This window comes from Neurospora tetraspora (genome assembly GCF_033439725.1).
Source record: "Neurospora tetraspora strain CBS 560.94 chromosome Unknown B0H65scaffold_3, whole genome shotgun sequence".
In the NCBI taxonomy this organism is placed as follows: domain Eukaryota; kingdom Fungi; phylum Ascomycota; class Sordariomycetes; order Sordariales; family Sordariaceae; genus Neurospora; species Neurospora tetraspora.
In genome coordinates this window covers 229477-248429 of record NW_026944385.1, presented here as the reverse complement: position 1 = coordinate 248429, position 18953 = coordinate 229477, and the positions used below count along the sequence as shown (strand labels likewise).

Sequence of the window (18953 nt, the reverse complement as noted above, 5' to 3'; positions counted from 1 at the left end):
AAGTATATGGGTATGACTGACGACTGGAGGAAGGCAAAGAAACACGATACCGATTGAAGGAGGGATATTAGCGGATTATTAGTACCTTACATTTGGCTTGGGAAGATACCTACTAGGTAGAGGTACGAAGGGGCACCTCTATGTAGTATGTTTGACAAGGTGTTCACTTTCTCTCGGCACCACCAGCCAGTCCCGGAGTCGGGAGATATTATACACTTGCTTAGAGTTGACTCGGAATGGATTAGTACCGCTACACACTTGGTGGTTTGCTCTGACGTCTGACGTCTGAGGTTATGTTCCTAGAGGTACGTTACTCAGCCATAGCACTCTTTTTTCGGCTCTTTCTTTCTCAAAGCCTTCCTCTTCCTCTTCCTCTTCCTCTTCCTTTTCCCTTCCCCTGATCTCCTCGTTGCCACTTCTTAACCGCCGCTGTCGGTTCCTTTCAAAGATCTCTATGTACTCCCTAGCGACAATGCCCAATAACACTCTCCTGATTTAAACCCTTGCAACAATCTTTGAAGAGTTGCTTATTCCTACGGTCGACACCACAGATCTGTTGTGTTGGTTGGATATCCCGTCAGTCCTCTGGTCAGCCAGCATTCATTCATTCATTAAACCATGAATGACCAAGACATCCGATGGCGAATGTGTCAAGGTCAAGGTTCAATGGGAACGAATGAACGTGGGAAGGTAGAGAGAGGTAGAGAGAAGTAGAGAGAGGTAGAGAGAGGTAGAGAGAGGTAGGGAAAGGGGTAGGGAAAGGGGTAGGGAAAGGGGTATGGGTATGGGTAACGGTAGGGAGAAACGGTAGGGGAAACATAAGCATACACTGTTCATTGTTTTGTAACCTAGTCTTTTGCAGCAGGAGGCGGTTTGGGTGCGGAGAAGAGAGCCATCGGTTGAGAGCATGCAGATGCAATCGTCGGGGTTGAGGTACCATTCGCAGACTTGGGCGAGGACCGGGGCGGTGCCGTAGCCGGTTGCGAGGGAGAGGATGAGGAGGAGGGAGGTGGTGAGCTTCATTTTTTGCCTTTCTTGCTTAGTTGTAGGAGGTCTCGTAGTGTCGCTTGGGTTGGCTCGTTGGGTTCAGTGGTGAGTGGAAATACCGTGATCACTAAGGTACTGGTATTGGAGGTAGGGTAGAGGGAACGGTTTCGCATGGCTGGGAAGAAGTTATATCCATCTTTAACACACAGGAAGGAGGCCGCCGTCGACATGAGTGACGAAGCATAAGGTACCACGCTGCTATTTTTGTGGTAGCGGTAGGACCACCGTCGTCATGGAGTTGCTGTCAGTGTTTAGCCGCAATATCGAGGGTATAAGCGAGGTGTAACATGCCACTTGCCGAGGACAGGTGCCGGTCTTTTGAGTAGAAGACATCTACGACGCTTCTAGAAGCACGAGGGCATTGCCAAGTAGGTGGAATGAGCGTTATGAGACCCGCAAAGGAAGGTGGATGTAAGACTCGTAAGTGAATGGTCCAGTCTAGGACCGACCGGGTCCGCCGAACATCTGGTTCTCGCACGAGCAATTCATGTTTTTTAATTCTTGGCAGGTTGCCAACTCACTCTCTTCTTTTCTGGTTGACATGTGAGAACCGGGGGTCTATGGTAGCAATCCAGACCTCAGTCAATCTAACAGTAAGTCGGATTTGTTGGTAGGCCACTCTGATAATATTTTGGTAGTAAGGTAGGTACTACGCTTCACCTCATCAAGCGCACGACTTACATGCGAACGAGTAGATTAAGTACATACAGGCTAATTCCCGCCTCCGCAGGAAGCAACCCAAGATCCCGGTACGTGGGTTGTTGTTATTTTTGTTCTCGTTGCTGTTGTTGGAAGCCAGCTCGTGGATGTCCATCGATTCCATGCATTCATGGGAACATAGGCAAGAGAAGAAACCGGTCTTTTAGCTGCTTACTGCCTACTGCGTACTCATCGGGACCGGTGACAATTCTCATGAACGATCACTCCGATTATTTTTGAAGGAGTGTATTATTAGCTTGTATAGCAATGATCACGTAGCGTAGTTGCTGAGTGGTGTATCGCTGTTCCTCGCGTGCTGTGCTTCGAGTGTTTGCTCTGCCATCTGGTCGTAACCTAAAATATTCCTGTCGTCCGTCATAACCTGTCGATATCCATTACTCCCACCATTCTTTACTCCCGTCTATTTATCCACGCCTCCCCATCATTACCTCTACTTGTTCTCTCTAACCATTACCATCCACCTTCAATCATCTACCATCCAGCACCATTACTCCCACCATCCCATCATCCCCTTATTCACGACTCTCGTCATTACCTCCTCCCCCTACCCAACATCACCGCCCCCTGCACCCACCTCCCCACCCCCCACTCCGCCAAATTCTCCCAAGTCTGAAACTCCTACTTCCACTGACTCCCCGTAACAGCCGGCTCAGCCATATCAACCAAGAACCCCTTCGCCTTGGCAACTTTCACCAAAAAGCTCGGCACCCCCCACCCCACAACCTGCCCGACACCTCCACCGGGGCCGATGGGGACCAACAGTGTTCCGGCCATCTTGTTCTTGAATGTCTTTTGCTTTAGGGGGGCTGGCAGCTTCATGCCGTTCTCCTGGCCGTCAGGGCCTAGGATTTTCGCAGCGAGGTCGGCCCCAATGCTGGAGCAGACGACGGGGACTTGGAAGTTCGTTGAGATGAGTGTGTTATCGCTTCCGGAGACGACGTCGCCTACGGCGTAGATGCCGTCCGCTTGGGGATCGTTTTCCGAAGAACCGCGCACGCGGAAGAAGGCGTCTTTGGTGGTTACGCGAGAAGAAGCGTCCAGCCAGGTTTTGGGCAGAAAGTCGTCGGCGTTTCCCGAACCGCCCGTGGCGTCGATGTACAAGCCTACGGCACGGGTGGTGCCGTCGCTGAGTTCCACCGTGGTCTCTGTCTGCTCTCCTTCTCCCGAAACAGAATCGGACACGGAAACGACCTTGACGCCGTGGCTCACTTCCACCAAAGAGCCAAAGTTTTTCTTGAGGTAGGCCTCTGCTTTGCGCCCCAAGCTCTCGTTGCAGTTGCGATTGAGAAGACGGTCGGAGCCGGAGAGGAGAGTGATGGTGACACCCTCCGTTTTTCCCTGCGCTTTTAGTAGGGAGGCAATTTCTCCAGCGGTCTCAACGCCCACCGGTCCGCCGCCTGCAATCAGGACTGAGTGATGCGGGTGCGTGTCGGCCTGCAAGTTCTTCAACTTGGTCCTAATCCCTTCCCACTCGCGCTTGGTGGCATCTTCCGCCGCCCGCAACCCCTCCGTTCCCGGACCAGGCATGGTCCACAACGCCGAGCGCGCTTTGGTGCCCGTGGCGATTATCAGAATATCGTACCGGACCGTTGGGGTTCCTTCTGATTCGGGAGGAACCAACATCCCGTCGCCTGAGAAATTCGTGTCCACATGCTTGATCTTGACCTCCTTCTTCGCCGTGTCCACATCGGTGGCAAATGCTTTCACTACCGTCACCAGTTCCCCATATTGCTTCACGGAGTCGGACAAATCCCTGAACACCTTTGCTTCTCCTCCTGGCAAGAGATCGGGTTGGATCAAGGCGCGAGGAGAGGCGGGCTTGAAGAAGAAGTGGCTGTTGGGGGTTATCAGGGTGATTTTGTATTGCGGAAGAGAGGGTTGAGAGGGGATGCGCTGGAGGGCGGGGATGGTGTGTCGGGCGAGGGTGTGTAGCACGCCCAGGCCGGCGAGGTTGCCGCCGAGGATCACGATGGTGGTTGGGAGGGGTGTGGACGTGGTGGTGGGAGCCGGGGCAGTATTGTCAGCGAATGCTGATTGCGGTTCGGTGGACGCCATCTTTGGGGTTGGTATTGTTGTGGTCAAGTTGGGTGGTATGGCGCGTTGAAGAGGTGAGGTTGGAGGAGCTGATGGCACGACGTCGAGGGGGTGGGCGCCTGATGCTGGATTAATATTGGTTTCGTGGATGGACAGATGCTAAGGTGATAGCTAGCGAACTGAAAGCTAGAAGTGTAATATCCGCCGTTTGTTGACCAAAAATGCGAGATCGTGAGGTCGCACGTGGTGGTCGCGAGGAAGAAGAGGAAGGGAGGGAGACAGCCGCAGATAGCTCTTATCGGTTATCGCCTTTGTTTACTTGGTAGCTCGTTATCGCTCCCTTGCCAATTCCGCCTTCCAATGTCGCACAAAACACGGGAAAGTCCAATACCGGCGTCCAAAAGTGAGAGCCAACGTTGGACGAGAAAAACGAAAAAAGGAAGTCGGTCCCGAGCAACCTTTATCAAGATGAGAGGTCGCGCATTAGGCCCACAAATTGACATCAGTTATCAGATGTGCCAATCACAGCACGTTTTAGGCTTATCCACTAACAAATACCCCTAACCCATTGTGTCCACCAACCATAATAAGCTTAACGGGGTTTAGCGCTCCAATATGCCGTTCCACGAGGACGAACCTCGGTCCCGACCAACAGCCCGAAATGGACCACCAACACGCGTTTGTCCACGATGATTCAGCCCTGATAAGCTCAGCTGGTTTTGCTGACAAATTCTATTTACCTTACCAGTATTACGAGCTGCCTCTATGGACTCGGACTTGGTCTTACTTACAGCTCGCATTTATTGGAATTAAAGATACTGCATATTCAACTCGGAAGCTGGGCTGGATTGGGCTATAGCGGGTAGGATTATGTCCGTGAACCTGCCAGTCATGTTATTGTCAGCTCTCTGTTCAGGACCAGGTTCAAGCGGTAGAACAAAGGTACTGAGTATTGGAAAGACATACCCAGGCCATATCCTCGGTCCGGGGACAATGTATTCCTGTTCATTCGATATCTGGGTCAGCTTCACCGACGGTTTCGGTGATACCAGCTATAAAGAATTCACCACTCACCGTCCTATTCGCATTCTCCTCCGAGTACACATCAATGAAGATATCCGGATCTGTCAACACCTCGTCAGTCACCCTTTATTGTCACCCCTTGACCCCCGTCCTCCAACCGTCTCCCAGAAACAACGAAAAGAAACTCACCATCCTCCCTATAAGCCCCCGGAAACCTAACCCAATACTCCTCCGGCGGCAACACTCCTTCTCCTTCTCCTTCTCCTTCTCCCTCTCCCTCTTCCTCCCCCTTTATACCCACCTCCCCTTTCCCTCCCCCAACCTTCACCCTCTCCCCTTTTGTTGTCCCCCTCCTCAAATCCAAATGCCCACACTCAACATACCACTGCGGCCTCCCCGCCACATGCAAGCTCAAAATCTCATGTCGAACAATATACCTCCCCTCTTTCACCCCCCTTGGAATCACCACCTCCCACCGATTCTCCCCATATGCGTCCCCATCCCACTTTATGTTCTGAAACTGCTTCTGAAACCACATTCCCTCAGCCAGATTCGGCCCACTTAACAACCCTGCCTCCCAGATCTTGAACCACCTCACCTCCTCTAACTTGACAGCCGTACAGTCGTCGTTTGGGCAGGGAGCGGATAACCACACCGACATGGGACCGACGGGGTGCAGCCAGTAGTAGTAGATGGCTGTGAGCTTGGAGCCGGGGGCGAGAGAGATGTAATGCTGGGGAGAGTTGGGGGGAGAGAGGCCGGGGGTGTTGCATGCCAAAAAGGGGGAGGTGGGGGAGAAGAGCGGGTCGATGGAGGAGTAGGAGCGTTGGGGGATGCCGATTTGGGAGAGTTGGAGAGGGCCGAGAGGGGAGTTTGGGTCGTAGCTTGGGAGCAAAGGTTAGTGATATGAGAAGGCTTGGGGGAGCTGAATGTGGGAGAGGAGGGAAGGGGAGATGAGGGTAGGGAAAAGCCGGAGGGGAGGTCCGGTGAAAATGGAAGAGGGAAGGGACACAAGGGTCGGAAAGAAAACGGCCGGACGGAATTTTTGGCAGGGAGCCGGCCATGGTGAAATGCTTACCCCGGATACCAAACATCACCGACGGTGTAGTTAGCCAGTCCGCCGTGGGCCGAGACGAGGGCCGGCCCGGAGAACCGCGTCGCCAAGAGGGCTGCTAAGAGAAGCGGTATCATGTCGGGCATGATTTGTGAACGGATAACTAGGTATGTGCGAGAAAGTGACATCAAAGATATCGGGATTGTCTTGGCTTTTGTTTCGGTAGGTAGGATCTAACGACCAAGGTTTGGTGATGCCCGCATACTACGGCTGCCGTGGGAAAGTAATTACAGCCGAGAGCACCTTTGATCAGGTGCCGACCCGGAATGATAGATCCAACTGGGTACCAGATATGGAAAGGGGCAAATGAGAAGTTGCCGGGTGGTGGTTAAGGAGGTAGTAGATTATCCACCAATGTGAGCACTGGTTTTCTTGAAACGTAGCAGTTTCCAGGCTTGGGAGTGAATGCAATTTGACCTTCCACGTGTTCTTAATGCCTGAGTGGTTTGCAGATGATTTATGTAGATGAACGATGCCCGGCAGGCGGGTGTACACTAGCCTATGAGCGATATGAAACATTGATTAGCTTCTAGTGAACATTCATTATTGGTGAAGATTCAGATGGTGAATGGCGACGAACATCCAAGGCAGAACATGGACATCTGAGATCGACATACTCCCGGTTTGCCATGTGGCATTGAAGGACCTGCTTGCTATGATCTTTTCAGCCTCTTCGGTACTTGTGGACGAATTGCAACCCTCCGGCAGAAAGCCATGAGACAAGGGAGGGAGCTTTGCCGGACAGCCTTGGTGGTTCGCTTTGGCCAACGTCACTGGGGAAGGCATCCCATTCTCGGCCTGTGATCATCTACTCGTGTGAACACCGTTTGTTGGTGTCTGCTCTGGAACTTGTCATGGAACAACAAAAACAAGTTCCTAAAAGCAGTGGGAGAAAAGCTTCAGACTGAGCCTCTTGGAACTACCATCCATTTCCCCGGGCTGTATCAAGCCAAATCGGGCCTGGTAAAGCCGTGCCTGCATTCGGCAGTAGAACAGCCGGCACGAATCGGGGGTCGAATCTGGCATCCGGGGAAGAATAACATAACGTTTGATCTCCCATGCCATGCCAAATAGCCATATTAGCCTACTTTGACATTGAGATCACACGCCTGGCCATCATGCGAATCGCCTCCACGCACTTGTTCTCATCCATAGTGCCAAGACAAATCTTTTCATGGCAATGTCAAGCGCTTGCTTGAAGGGACTGCTTGAACTTGACGCAACACTCATGGCTAGCACAAGTATAGCCAAGGTATCACTGAGCTGCCAATGAGGCGAATTACCATGGCTTGGCCGGATGGCTATGGTTCGGGCAAGAAAGTGCATCCGAAGGATTTCGCCCAGGAACACGGTACCTCTAACTTTACCGTCTCCTGACTTGATGGCCTCGGCAGATGAAAAAAAAACATATAAGACGGGAGTGAAGTCGGAAACACTCGTCTCCCACCTGCACACCTCATCAAGCAGTCATCATGGTCCACCTTAGCTCCGCCCTCTTGCTCGCCAGCGCGGCCTTCGCCGTCGCCGCCCCGGCCTCCCAAATCTTTGAGCGCCAATGCTCCGTCGCCGGCAGCTATCCCACCGCGGCCGTGTCCAAGCTCCCTGACCCCTTCACCACCGCGGGCGGACAAAAGATTACGACCAAAGCCGACTTCGACTGCCGCAAGGCCGAGATCAGCAAGATCCTCCAACAATACGAGCTCGGCACCTACCCCGGCAAGCCAGACAAGGTTGAGGGTTCCCTCTCGGGCAACACCCTAACCGTGCGCATCACCGTCGGCAGCCAGACCGTGTCTTTCTCAGCCTCCATCAAGAAGCCCTCCTCCGGCAGCGGTCCCTTCCCAGCCATCATCAGCATCGGCGGCAGCTCCATCCCGATCCCCAGCACCGTGGCCACCATCACCTTCCCCAACGACGACTTCGCCCAGCAATCCGGCGGCTCCTCGCGCGGCAAGGGCAAGTTCTACACCTTATTCGGCAGCTCGCACTCGGCCGGCGCCTTGACGGCCTGGGCATGGGGCGTGGACCGACTCGTCGACGCTCTCGAACAAGTCCAATCCTCCTCGGGCATCGACCCCAAGCGCCTGGGCGTCACCGGTTGCAGCCGCAACGGCAAGGGCGCCTTCCTCGCGGGAGCCCTCGTCGACCGCATCGCCCTGACGATCCCGCAAGAATCCGGCTCGGGCGGCGCCGCCTGCTGGCGCATCAGCGACAGCGAGAAATCCGCGGGCAAAAACATCCAGACCGCTTCCCAAATCGTCACCGAAAACGTGTGGTTCTCGCCCACCTTCAACTCGTACACGCGGCAGGTGACCAACATCCCCGCCGACCACCACATGCTGGCGGCGCTGACGGTGCCGCGCGGGTTGATTGCGTTTGAGAACGATATCGACTGGTTGGGTCCCGTGTCGACGACGGCGTGCATGCAGGCTGGTCGGCTGATCTATAAGGCGTATGGGGTGCCGAATTATATGGGCTTTTCGCTGGTGGGCGGACATAGTCATTGTCAGTTCCCGAGCGGACAGCAGAGCGAGCTGACGAGCTATATTAATTATTTCTTGCTGAATTCGGGGACGGCGCCCGGCGCGGTGGAGAGGAGCTCGGCGAAGGTGGACTTGAGGAGTTGGGCGCCGTGGGATGTGCCGACTCTTTCGTAGGGGGTGTGACTGGAGGGGAGAGGGTGCGGTTTGGATCGGCTTCGAAAAGGGCCTCGGGGGTTTTCTGTTGTCGTGCTCGTGTAGGGCGAGCGTTGCGTCTGATGCCGATGATCTTGATCTCCGAGTCCAGGCCCCCCGGATCGGGATCGGTGACAGCCTTCGGCTCCTTGTATGTCGCGTATCGGTAGCACCATCCTATAAGGGCAGAGTTGCAAACAAGGCGTACTTAGTGATCAATGAGACCAGCTTGAAGTCGTGATACAGCATATGCCAAGACGAGAATAGGATATTGTAGTGGAGTGAAGCGAGTCCGAAGCCATGTTGCGACGCTGGTTGTCGGGTTGTCCCCGGCAAAGTAAACAAAACGGGAAAGTGGGTGTTGACAAAGAGAAAAGACAAGACCGAAGCTCGGTGTTCCGCTTGAGATCACTGGGGAAACCAATTGGAAAGTTTGATGATTTGGATTGGCCTGGTGGAAGAAGAAGAGATGTGCCAGACCCCCCGCTAAATACCCAAATATCGAAAAGGATGGTGGGGGACGATTAGAGTGGATACACGCTGAAGCTGCCCGGAGCTCCGTCGGGAACCGCATACGGCAGAGAAGACAGAGAAATGGTAACCAATGATGGCAGCCAAGTCAAGACTCATGACAGAGAAATGGTAACCAATGATGGTAGCCAAGTGATCAAGTGGCTTCGGGAATAACCGCCAGTGTATCTCCTACTGGAAGAGATCCCGAGATCACCACCCGTCTGGCGATCAATGACACGGTCGACGTGAAGCCTGTGAAGAGGGGGGGCCTTAAGCCGCTCGAGACCCGTACACGTGCCGTATCCCTCCTCTCTCTTCTTCCATCATCTTCTTACACTACTCTATAAAACACATCACAACATCAACATTAGTAAGTAAACGGTATCTCGGCACTCATAATAAAAGAGGGTGGGTATTGCTAAGATAGCCTCAACCACACACCCACGGGTAAACCATGTGGACGGCCAAGCAAATTCGGTCCTCGCCTTTTCGTTTTTTGTTAGTCGACTATGCAGCGTTACATGGCGCATCACAGTTTTCAAGTCTTGGCTTTGGGGAATGCTTGCAAGAGTAACTTTTGAGGAGCGTTCGTTCGTTGAAAAAGAAAAGTGATTTGGGTCTTTGTTTCCGGATTTATTACCGGAGTCCGGGCCGGAGGGGGGGGGACTTCTCCTCGTCCTCTTAGATCCGCGATATCGCCATCTTCCACCTTGGATCCATTTCTCTTTCTCTCTTTTTTCTCTCGGACCACTTTATCCTAGGCCCTGGTCTTGGTTGACCGCCTTGAAAAAGTCTTCTTTTACTAATTATTTCTTTCACCTCTTCCTGGAACGCTTCGAAAGTTGACGGTGGACGGTAACCCCCTTTTCTTTTTCTTATTAGAGAAAAGGCTTGCTTTCGACAGCACATTCTTCACTTGGCGAGAAACAAACACTGCTCGAGTTTGATGGAAAGGTTGACCTGCCAAAATCTCCCAACTCGACATCTCGCATCAATAACAACATCATGGCAGATCCAACAACCCCCGAACCCACGGCCCCGGACACGGCACCCCCCTCATGGCGCTCCGAAGACAACAGATCTCCCGTGCTCGCACCACACCCCGTCACAGTCCCGGGTCCGGGTACCTCAACCTCTAAGTCTAACCCCCACAACAACACAACAGTAATACCAGACGCCAACACTGAAATCACCCACCTCTACCTAACCTTCTCCATCCTCCCACCCTCCGCCAACACCACCCTCCAGTCCTCCGGCTCATCCAAAAATGACCCTCCCCCGCCCCCCAACCTCAAACCCTTTACGAACCCCCTCCTCTGGCCCTCCTCCACCAAACTAACCATGCTCACGCTCTCCTGCATCGCCACCTTCCTAACCGCCTACACCGCCGGCGCCTACTCCCCGCCTCAACTCCTCCTCCTCCAAACCCTTGCGCACGCGCACAGCACCACCGCCATCCTCGGCGGCATCTCCACCTTCTGCCTCGGCTTCGCCTTGGCGCCCATGGTCCTGGCGCCCTTCTCCGAGATGAACGGCCGCCAACCCGTCTTTGTCGTGGCCGGCGTGGTGTTTGTCATCTTCCAGGCTGTGTGCGGTGTCGTCCAGACTTTGGAGGGGATGTTAGTCGCGAGGTTCTTCCTGGGCGTGGGAGCGTCGGTTTTTAGCACCATGGTCGGCGGGGTGATTGCGGATATTTGGATTACCGAAGAGAGGAATACGCCCATGGCTATGTTTAGCGGGGCGGTGATGTGCGGGACGGGGCTCGGGCCGTTGGTGAGCGCGTATATGACGCAGCGGTGGGGGACGGATGAGAATGGGGAGGTGCTGAGGGGGAATGGGGCGCGGTGGAAGTGGATCTTTTGGCATCAGGTTATACTGGGCGGGGCGCTGATGGCGGCGTTGGTGGTGCTGTTTAGGGAGAGTAGAGGGTCAGTGTTGTTGAGTAGGAAGGCGAGGGCGTTGAATCGGTGGTATGAGGAGTTGGAGGCGGAGGGGTTTTTTGGGGTTTGGGTTGATGAGATGAATGAGGGAGAAGGAGGGAATGGGGATGGGGTGGACGACGAGGAAAAGGGAGCGTCCCCTGGTTCGACAACAAAGACACTCAAGCGTATCCGGTGGAAAACCAAAGATGACGAAGAACGCGGTTCTCTCACTCACATGATCAGTACCTCCGTCTTTCGACCTTTCCATCTTCTGTTCACCGAGCCCGTCGTCTTCTTCTTCTCCCTCTGGGCCGCCTTCGCCTGGGGGGTGCTCTACCTCACCTTCGGCTCCATCCCGCTCGTCTTTCGCCGACAATACGGTTGGAACATCGAGCAAGCAGGCCGTATCTTTGTCGCCATGATCGTCGGCGCCATCCTCGCCACTGCCATCGGAATCTGGCAAGAAAAGATGTTGCATCATCCCAACTGGAGGAGGGCTGCTCCCTCTTCCTCTCCCGAGACCACCTCCTCATCCTCATCCCCCTCCGCCTCCGACACCGAAGGCCCGAACGCCCTTCCCTCCTCCGAGCCGAAATCCCTCTGCTCCCGGGCCCAATCCGAAAATCCCATCTGGCCCTTCCTCCGCACCCACTTCCCCACCTCCTCCCCCGAATCCCGCCTCTACTTCACCTGTCTCACCGCCACCTTCCTCCCCATCGGCCTCTTCATCTTCGGCTTCACCGCCCGCCCAGACTACCACTGGATCGGCCCCGCCATCGGCATCGGTATCGCCACCATGGGCATTCTGTCTGTGTATCTGGCCGTGTTCAATTACCTGGCCGATACGTACCATCGGTATGCGAGCTCGGCGCTGGCGGCGCAGAGTTTTTGTCGGAATATTTTGGGAGGCGTTTTTCCGTTGGTGACGGCGCCGTTGTTTACGAATTTGGGGGATGGGAGGGCGGGCGCGATATTGGGCGGTGTGGCGGTGGGGTTGACGGCTGTGCCGTGGGTGTTGGTTTGGTGTGGGAGTTGGGTTAGGGGGAGGAGCCGGTTTGCTTTGGTGAGTTTTTATGTTTCTTTCCTGGACCTTTTGAATGGTGACGGTGGAAGTGGTTTGAAGAGGGTATTTGCTAACGTATGTGTGGACAGCAATTGGAAAAATCATGAAGGCCTCAACTGGACGGCATGAGATATGAAGGAATGAGAAAGATGGCCTGGGATGTGTTAATCCAGTATGGCGGCGAGAGGAGGAGGGACTGGAGTGTTGAGTGTTGGATATACCCAGCTTTTTACGCGATGCAGGTAATGAAAGATGGAAATGGAATGGGCTGTGGGGGATGGCATATGATATTGGTTCCTGGATAAACCAGTAGTCGGGGAAGGGATATGGGACGGGTCCTGGACACTGGCAGCCAGCCAGCTTCCCTCAAGGCCAAGTTGTCTCAGTAGTGGTATATAGACCTTTCTCATGGGCGTTAGAGATTGTAATCATAATATAAATACGCAGAAGCATAATAATGGAATAAGCCAAGCGATCATTTTACTGCTTGCTTGTAACCAACAATAACGATATTGCCGGCACTCAATCCAGCCCTCCATCCTCCGTGCTCACTCGACATCCCCGTCCCGGCCCGGCCCCACCCGGACGGACTCCGGCCAAACGAACCCATACCTCCGGCGCTCCGCTACCTCCGCCGCTAGCTCCACCAAATCCACTGATCCGCATCGCATTCGCCGCACTAATTTCTAGCGGTCCACAGTGGACTTCAACGCTCCACCAGAACCCCTACGGAAAAAAATTTTGAGAAAAAAAGTTTTCGATGACCACAAGTCCAGAACATCTACACCACCATCAAGATCCCATGTCATAAGGTCAACAACTAAATCAAAGATTCAACAAACAAGGTCCGCTGGCTCAATGGCAGAGCGTCTGACTACGAATCAGGAGGTTCCAGGTTCGACCCCTGGGTGGATCGAGTTCAATTCTTCTATCAAGAAGTTTCTTTTTGACTTTTTTTCTTTTTTCTTTTTTCGTTCTTAACTGTAGTACCCTTCTCTTTGGTGGTGATGACCTCCCGCTTCAAGTGGCCAATGAATGACTGCCGTTGTTTCCCGATGTTATTAGCCGCCCAGTTCTTTTAGCTTTTTTCCCTTGAGTGTTTCTTTTGCCCCCACGCTTCCTTCCGCATGTCACAAGTCAAAAGAGGTAGGTGTCTTTGGCCTTTTCCATTTCCATCGTATGGACATAATACCTCTGTGCATCGCATTTTTTGATTCACCATATGTCACGTACAACGCTCATCGACTAGTTCATGTTTACAAGTATGGTCAAGTGTTCTTGATTATCTTTCGGCTACCTATGAAAAGACTGTGAAAGAAGAACGTGCAAAGACATTGATTGCTTCATAGTTGTAGTGTAAGATATGTACGTACCAAATCTAAGATGAGAACAACAAAGGCAAATAGGAGGCAAAGGAAATCATACCTCTAGGTATGTACACCCCACATCCCATCCTATCCTTACTTCCATACCATACCAGGAGCTCAGGAGATTCAATCAAACCTCCAACCCCAAGTACTCCTACCTCTATCCCCAGCCCTCTCTGCCCTCCTACCTCTCTCCGGTGCAGGTGACTGATTCACAGAAGCCGAAGACAGCCAAGTGCTCGAATCCGGCGACGTGCCCTCCAACCTCTGCAACGCCTCCTCATTTACCGTCCTGATCCTCGATCTGCCTTCATCTCCAGTTCCAGTTCCAGTTCCAGGCCTGTAGGGTTTCTCATAATCCTCGTCGTCATCATCAGTCAACTCACTAACCCCATCCTCATCTCGCCACTGTCTGTGTCCATAATGCTCAGTTGCGGTCGCGGACCTGGATGACTCCCCCACATACAAACTCTCACCACCAAATTCCGAACTAATCGTCGCCATCCTTCGATGTCCTCGGTTCTGGTCAGGGGCAGGGAAAGAAGCAGGATCACCACCACCGTGACCACCATCCCAAGCCCCCCCACTAACCATCCCCGCAAACCTACCCCCCCTCCTCGCCGCCAGCTCAGCGTAGGATCCTCCCTCCTCGATAACCGTTCCATTCTCAATCATGACTATCCGATCAGCGATACGCATCATTTCTTTGGAGTGGGTGACTACCACTATCGCCATTGCCATTCCTTCTCCTTCCTTCCCAACCCCTTCCTTCCGGTTGCCATGAACAAGTCGAGCAAAAACTTCTCGCACAGCTTCCGCTCCTTCGGCATCCAAACTAGCAGTCGGCTCGTCGGCAACGATAACCTTGGGATTACGAACCAGCGCACGCGCGATGGATACCCTTTGGCTTTGGCCGCCTGAGAGCTGCATCCCTGAACCTTCGCCGACGACGGTGTCGTAGCCTGAGGGGAGGGAGATGATGAAATCGTGGATACTCGCCAGCTGGGCAGCGCGGTGGAGCAAGTGCTGGTTTGCCGAAAGTCTAAGGGGCGAGGAATCGGGCAGCCCGTACAGGATGTTCTCTCGAAGGGTGGTGGGCAGGAGTAAAGGGTGTTGGGGGATGTAGGAGATTTGAGAGCGGAGGGAGGGAGTATGCGTGAGTGAAGCCGGGACGGAGTTATATGTTAGGGAATCGGAATCCTTTGAAGCCCCAGGGGAAAGGGGAGCCTGGGGAGTGGGAGGGTAGAGGTTAATTAGCAAGCTGGCGATGGTGGACTTGCCGCACCCGCTTGAACCGACGATGGCGGTGCACGTTCCGGAGTTGATGGTCAAGTTCAGATTGCGGAGGACCAAAGTCTCGGGCGCCGAAGGGTAGGCGAATCGTAGATTCCGCATCTGGATCGGTAACGGATTACTTACCCGCTGCTGGCCTTGCGTCTCGTGGCTTGCCGAGTGCGAGAGGTTGGCGAAGTAAAGCATTTGCGTCGCCGTAGCCTTCGCCGCCGCGATTTGCGGCACGTTGGCGAGCATGTTGACGCAAGTCCCCAAGCTGAACAAGATGAGGTTGATGACCCTCAGCAAATCGGTCACCGAGGCGCGGTCCTGGGATAAGATCTTGGCGCCGTAATAAAAAATCATGGCGGTTAGGTAGTAGGCGATGGACTGGTTTAGACCGAAAAAGAGGCCGACGTAGGTAGCTCTTTTAAGACCGAGCTGGTACGCTTCGTCTGCTTTGGCGTCGTATTTCCGTGTAAACCACCCCTCGAGCGTCAGGGCGCGAACGACTTTGATGTTCCCAAAGGTCTCGGTGAGGACTTGCCCGGTATGGAGAGCGGCTTGGTCGCAGCGGGATTCCCATTTGTCGCTGAAGAGCGCGTTGAGACGGCCTGCGATGACGGCGGCGGGAATACCGGCGATGGTGACGAGGGTTAAGTCCCATTGGATTGTCAAGGCCCAAACGATTGCGACGGTGATCATTGTGCAAACGATAATTAGGATGGGGAGGAACATGCCGACTAGCTTCCTCATTTCTTCGGCGTTGCGGTCCAGACATGCTACGATCTTGGCCGGGCTGTGGGAAGATTTATCGAACCACGATTTGGGCTGAGCGAGGATGCGGGTGATGGCTTCGGAGCGGAGGGTGGTGACCCATTTCGTCGCTACCTTCTCAAGGAAGTAATAGCTGCCAAAAGTAGCGAGAGCGTCGACACAGGCGACAGCGGCGAGGATGCCTGCATATCGTGAACCGGCGGCGAGTCGGGCAGAAGGGGACGACCAGAAGGAGGAGAGGAGTTGGGCAAAGACGAAGGAGAAGAGAGGGTTAGCGGCTGCTACCACCAGACCCAAACAGACGCCGAGAAGGAGTTCGAGTTTGGAGCGCAGGTCGAGAGTGGGCCAGACGGTGCGGAGGATTGCCGATAAAGAAGGGAGGCGGTTGTTGACCGAATGCATCTTCTTGTTGGTTTGCTGGGGATTTGATGAATAAGAAGCAGCAGAAACAATGGACGCCATGCTGTTCCTACGCTTCTTGTGGAACCCAGCCCTTTGCTTCTTGTTGGCAAGCTTTTCCAGAAAGAACAACTCGAGGGAGTCCATGCTTCCGTTTACTCGAGCTTCAATCACCTTCGGATCGGGGTGCTGGGCCCGGCGGGCATTAGACACGCGGGTTTTCTTGACTGAGAGGCCGGTTTGGGTGATGAGTTCGATGGAGGAGGTGCTGTGTCTGCGGTCGTCTTGCTTTGAGAGGGGAGAGACACCGCGGATGCGATCGGGGTTGGCGTTCGGGTGAAGGTGATGGATGGGTACTCTGCCCGCACTCGACCTTCGTGACAGTGGTCGTAACTGTCCGTTGTCCGCGGAAGAGTAGGGGTCAAAACCAAACGTCAACCTGGGAAAGACTGTACTTCCCCTCTGTCCACGCAGGCTCAGGCCGCGAACAAGCTGGACGTAGGTAGCCTCCTCGATCACCTCCTCCTCTGATTCTTGTTCATCCAGCTCTTGAATATCTCCCAACTCACTCTCCTGTTCCTCCTCCTTTTGTTCCTCAAAATCGCTCGCATTCTCTCCATGATCACCGCGATCATGATCAGCCGAAGCAACAAGCCCAGCAAACAACCCCTCTCTCTCCTCCCTCAACTGCTTTCCATGTCCTTGTTGAACAACCCGGCCTCCTTCCATGACATACACCATCTCCCCCTCACCTATACATCCCACCTCATGCGTGATGATGATCGTCGTCTTGCCTCTCCTCCAGATGCGGATGGCATCCATTATGAGACCTCTGGATACGGGATCCAAACCGGATGTGATTTCATCGAGGATCAACACAGGCGGATCGCGGATCTTGGCTCTCGCCAAAGCTAGACGCTGGCGCTGTCCGCCGCTGAGGGAGTAGCCGCCGGGTCCGATTTGCGTCTCTAAGCCTTGAGGCATTCCGGCAACGGTGGTCTGTAGCAAGGCCATGGAGCATGCTTCTTTGACGTCTTCCACTGTGACGCGGTCGGGCTGGTAGCCTCCAAACGCGACGTTCTGGAATAAACTATCGTTGAAGAAAACGCTGGATTGCTGGATCAGAGTGATGTTCTGTCTGACCCATCCTAGGTCGAGTCGCGTCATGGGTTGTCCATCGACGGTGATTTGGCCGGTCAAAGGCTCGTAGAAGCGGACTAGCAAGTTACCAAGAGTGGATTTGCCGGAGCCTGAACGGCCGACGATGAAGGTTAGAGAGCCGGGTGGGAAGTGAAACGACGAAGGCTGGAGGACCAAGTTGGAGGGTGAAGACGGGTAGGCGAAGGAGATGTTGGAGAGAGAGACGTCGCCGTGACAGGTAGGGGGTCGAAGGCCGCCGGATACTTGGGAAGTTTTGGTTTGGCCGGGGTCAGCCTGGCGAACGAGTTCTTGGAGGGATTGACCTGCTGCCATCCCTTTTGCTAGAATAATCCATTGAGGACCGAGGTTTTGGAGGGACTGGAAGGAGATGAGGGCGCAGTAGAAGGTCGTCAAGGCGTTTCCGGGAGTGAGTTCCTCCCGGTTGACAAGCACCACGGCAAAGTAAAAACCCACGACGAATAGCGACATCATCCACAGCTTGATGTAGCTCATCTGGCCATTGTTAGACAGCACCTGACGGGCGTAGTATTTGGACGACCGTCGCACAGCCGAAATGAAATGGAAAGACTCGTGGTCTGCGGCATTGTAGGCCTTGACGAGGTCGATGGCGGTCGTGGCAGCCGTCGCATGCTTGGCAGCCTCGGCAAGTTCGCGCTTTTGGCCGGCGATGGCAGGGTCGAGGAAGCGGGCGATGAGCCAGAGGATGAGGGCAGACGGCAGAGCGGTGGAGCACATGACAAATGTCAGCTTGTAAGAGTAGTAGAGGGCGACGATGATGCAGGAGGCGAAGACGAGGAGGTCGCAGACTAGAAAGCCCAAGACTTGGGAGGTGCCCATTTGGAGTTCGCGGGCTTGTCTGCCCGGAACGTGTTAGTGATGATTTGAGGAGAAGGGAAAGGAGGACTTACGTCTGGATGGTAGTCATCAAGCTTGACATGCCATGCTCTCGAAGATCGAACCAAGCCGCACTTCTGTTGAGAAGGGTCGAGAATAGAGTCTCCCTGGTAGTCTTTGCGCGCAACTCGCCGGCCATGACCCAAAGAGCAACGTCAATGCTGCAAACCACCCACATGCCGAGTCCGAGGAGGAACATGTACAGACACCAATTGGAGACCTGGTGAAGCAATACAGATGCCGTGATGTCTCCTGCGCCGTAGGAGGTGCAGACCTCGAAGATCTTGCCGAGAAGGACGGCGTAGGCGGTACGTCCAGCGGCGATGACGGCTGAGCCGCAGAGAGCGGTGACCATGAGCGAGACATGGGCTGGGCGGGTGAAGGCAAAGAGGTTTTTGAAGGACGACCTCATGGGCTTGGGGGCTGGTTGAGCGGGAGCCGCAATCTGGACAGCGATGGACTCGTCCTTTGGAAGAGAGCTTTCGCCCTTTTCGTGTTTAGGGCTGATCATCTTGACTGTTGTTGACTGTCAATCAGTTTGACCAGGTCATGGTGGAAAGGGTCCAAGAGAAAAAGACGGTCGGCCTTTTGGAGGAAGTGGTAGCAATTCGAAGGCTAGTGGCAACTGGCGATGGTATAATAGGAGGGCCATTTCGCAATTCGGGCTCTGTGGTAATAGGATGCGAAGGGAGAGGTGTGTAGCTTTGTGAGGGTCTTTGTTTGGCGGTGCTTGCTATTGTTTGTGTCGGCCAGAGTGCTGGGTGGGCTCAGGGGTAGCCGAGAACAATAGGAAGCAGTTTTCCATCCCGGCCCTGGAACAATACTTGCGGATTAAAGATGGGATGGAAGACTGTGGCACTTGGTTCTTTAGTTTGACATGTCTCTTTCATTAATGGCGCTTACCTCTCTACCTCCATCTCCCTTCCTTCAAGTACACCACAACATGCACCCCGCGAGGACATGATGGACACG

At 54.1% G+C, this 18953-nt stretch overlaps 6 protein-coding genes and 1 non-coding gene across 7 annotated transcripts; 3 read left to right on the top strand and 4 right to left on the bottom strand.

The window, feature by feature from the left end:
• Positions 1–245: 245 nt before the first annotated feature.
• On the bottom strand, positions 246–1416 carry B0H65DRAFT_460321 (uncharacterized protein). Its single transcript, XM_062826522.1, has 2 exons — positions 829–1416; positions 246–553 (listed from the first exon to the last, which is right to left on the bottom strand). Exons 1-2 carry the CDS (start codon positions 1021–1023, stop codon positions 464–466), a joined length of 285 nt encoding a protein of 94 aa, XP_062682458.1. The 5' UTR covers positions 1024–1416; the 3' UTR covers positions 246–463.
• A 916-nt stretch (positions 1417–2332) lies between these two features.
• B0H65DRAFT_460319 (uncharacterized protein) lies at positions 2333–4233 on the bottom strand. Its single transcript, XM_062826521.1, has one exon. The coding sequence runs from the start codon at positions 3820–3822 to the stop codon at positions 2386–2388; it is 1437 nt and encodes a 478-aa protein (XP_062682457.1). The 5' UTR covers positions 3823–4233; the 3' UTR covers positions 2333–2385.
• Positions 4234–4703: 470 nt separating this feature from the next.
• On the bottom strand, positions 4704–6273 carry B0H65DRAFT_147740 (glycosyl hydrolase family 61-domain-containing protein). Its single transcript, XM_062821029.1, has 3 exons — positions 5903–6273; positions 5014–5708; positions 4704–4925 (listed from the first exon to the last, which is right to left on the bottom strand). Exons 1-3 carry the CDS (start codon positions 6064–6066, stop codon positions 4807–4809), a joined length of 978 nt encoding a protein of 325 aa, XP_062682456.1. The 5' UTR covers positions 6067–6273; the 3' UTR covers positions 4704–4806.
• A 661-nt stretch (positions 6274–6934) lies between these two features.
• Positions 6935–8708, top strand: B0H65DRAFT_147716 (uncharacterized protein). Its single transcript, XM_062821028.1, has one exon. The coding sequence runs from the start codon at positions 7411–7413 to the stop codon at positions 8593–8595; it is 1185 nt and encodes a 394-aa protein (XP_062682455.1). The 5' UTR covers positions 6935–7410; the 3' UTR covers positions 8596–8708.
• A 1423-nt stretch (positions 8709–10131) lies between these two features.
• On the top strand, positions 10132–12572 carry B0H65DRAFT_521343 (major facilitator superfamily domain-containing protein; the record flags this gene model as incomplete). Its single annotated transcript, XM_062828747.1, has 2 exons — positions 10132–12111; positions 12201–12572. 2 exons carry the CDS (start codon positions 10132–10134, stop codon positions 12216–12218), a joined length of 1998 nt encoding a protein of 665 aa, XP_062682454.1. The 3' UTR covers positions 12219–12572.
• A 225-nt stretch (positions 12573–12797) lies between these two features.
• Positions 12798–18760, bottom strand: B0H65DRAFT_570099 (P-loop containing nucleoside triphosphate hydrolase protein; the record flags this gene model as incomplete). Its single annotated transcript, XM_062830435.1, has 5 exons — positions 17996–18760; positions 14898–17943; positions 14087–14873; positions 13767–13818; positions 12798–12837 (listed from the first exon to the last, which is right to left on the bottom strand). Exons 1-5 carry the CDS (start codon positions 18490–18492, stop codon positions 12798–12800), a joined length of 4422 nt encoding a protein of 1473 aa, XP_062682453.1. The 5' UTR covers positions 18493–18760.
• On the top strand, positions 12956–13027 carry B0H65DRAFT_t226. The gene has a single exon. It is a non-coding gene; the product is annotated as a tRNA-Arg (tRNA).
• Positions 18761–18953: the final 193 nt, after the last annotated feature.

Excerpts from the sequence above, each read along its gene's own strand:
- B0H65DRAFT_460321 (XM_062826522.1), bottom strand. The coding sequence starts at position 1,023 with ATGAAGCTCACCACCTCCCTCCTCCTCATCCTCTCCCTCGCAACCGGC. Across the intron at positions 554-828 it reads GTTACAAAACAATGAACAGT|ATCTGTGGTGTCGACCGTAG; the intron begins GTATGCTTATGT and ends CCAACACAACAG.
- B0H65DRAFT_460319 (XM_062826521.1), bottom strand. The coding sequence starts at position 3,822 with ATGGCGTCCACCGAACCGCAATCAGCATTCGCTGACAATACTGCCCCG.
- B0H65DRAFT_147740 (XM_062821029.1), bottom strand. The coding sequence starts at position 6,066 with ATGTCACTTTCTCGCACATACCTAGTTATCCGTTCACAAATCATGCCC. Across the intron at positions 5,709-5,902 it reads GGTGATGTTTGGTATCCGGG|CTACGACCCAAACTCCCCTC; the intron begins GTAAGCATTTCA and ends TTTGCTCCCAAG. Across the intron at positions 4,926-5,013 it reads GGGGGCTTATAGGGAGGATG|ATCCGGATATCTTCATTGAT; the intron begins GTGAGTTTCTTT and ends AGGTGTTGACAG.
- B0H65DRAFT_147716 (XM_062821028.1), top strand. The coding sequence starts at position 7,411 with ATGGTCCACCTTAGCTCCGCCCTCTTGCTCGCCAGCGCGGCCTTCGCC.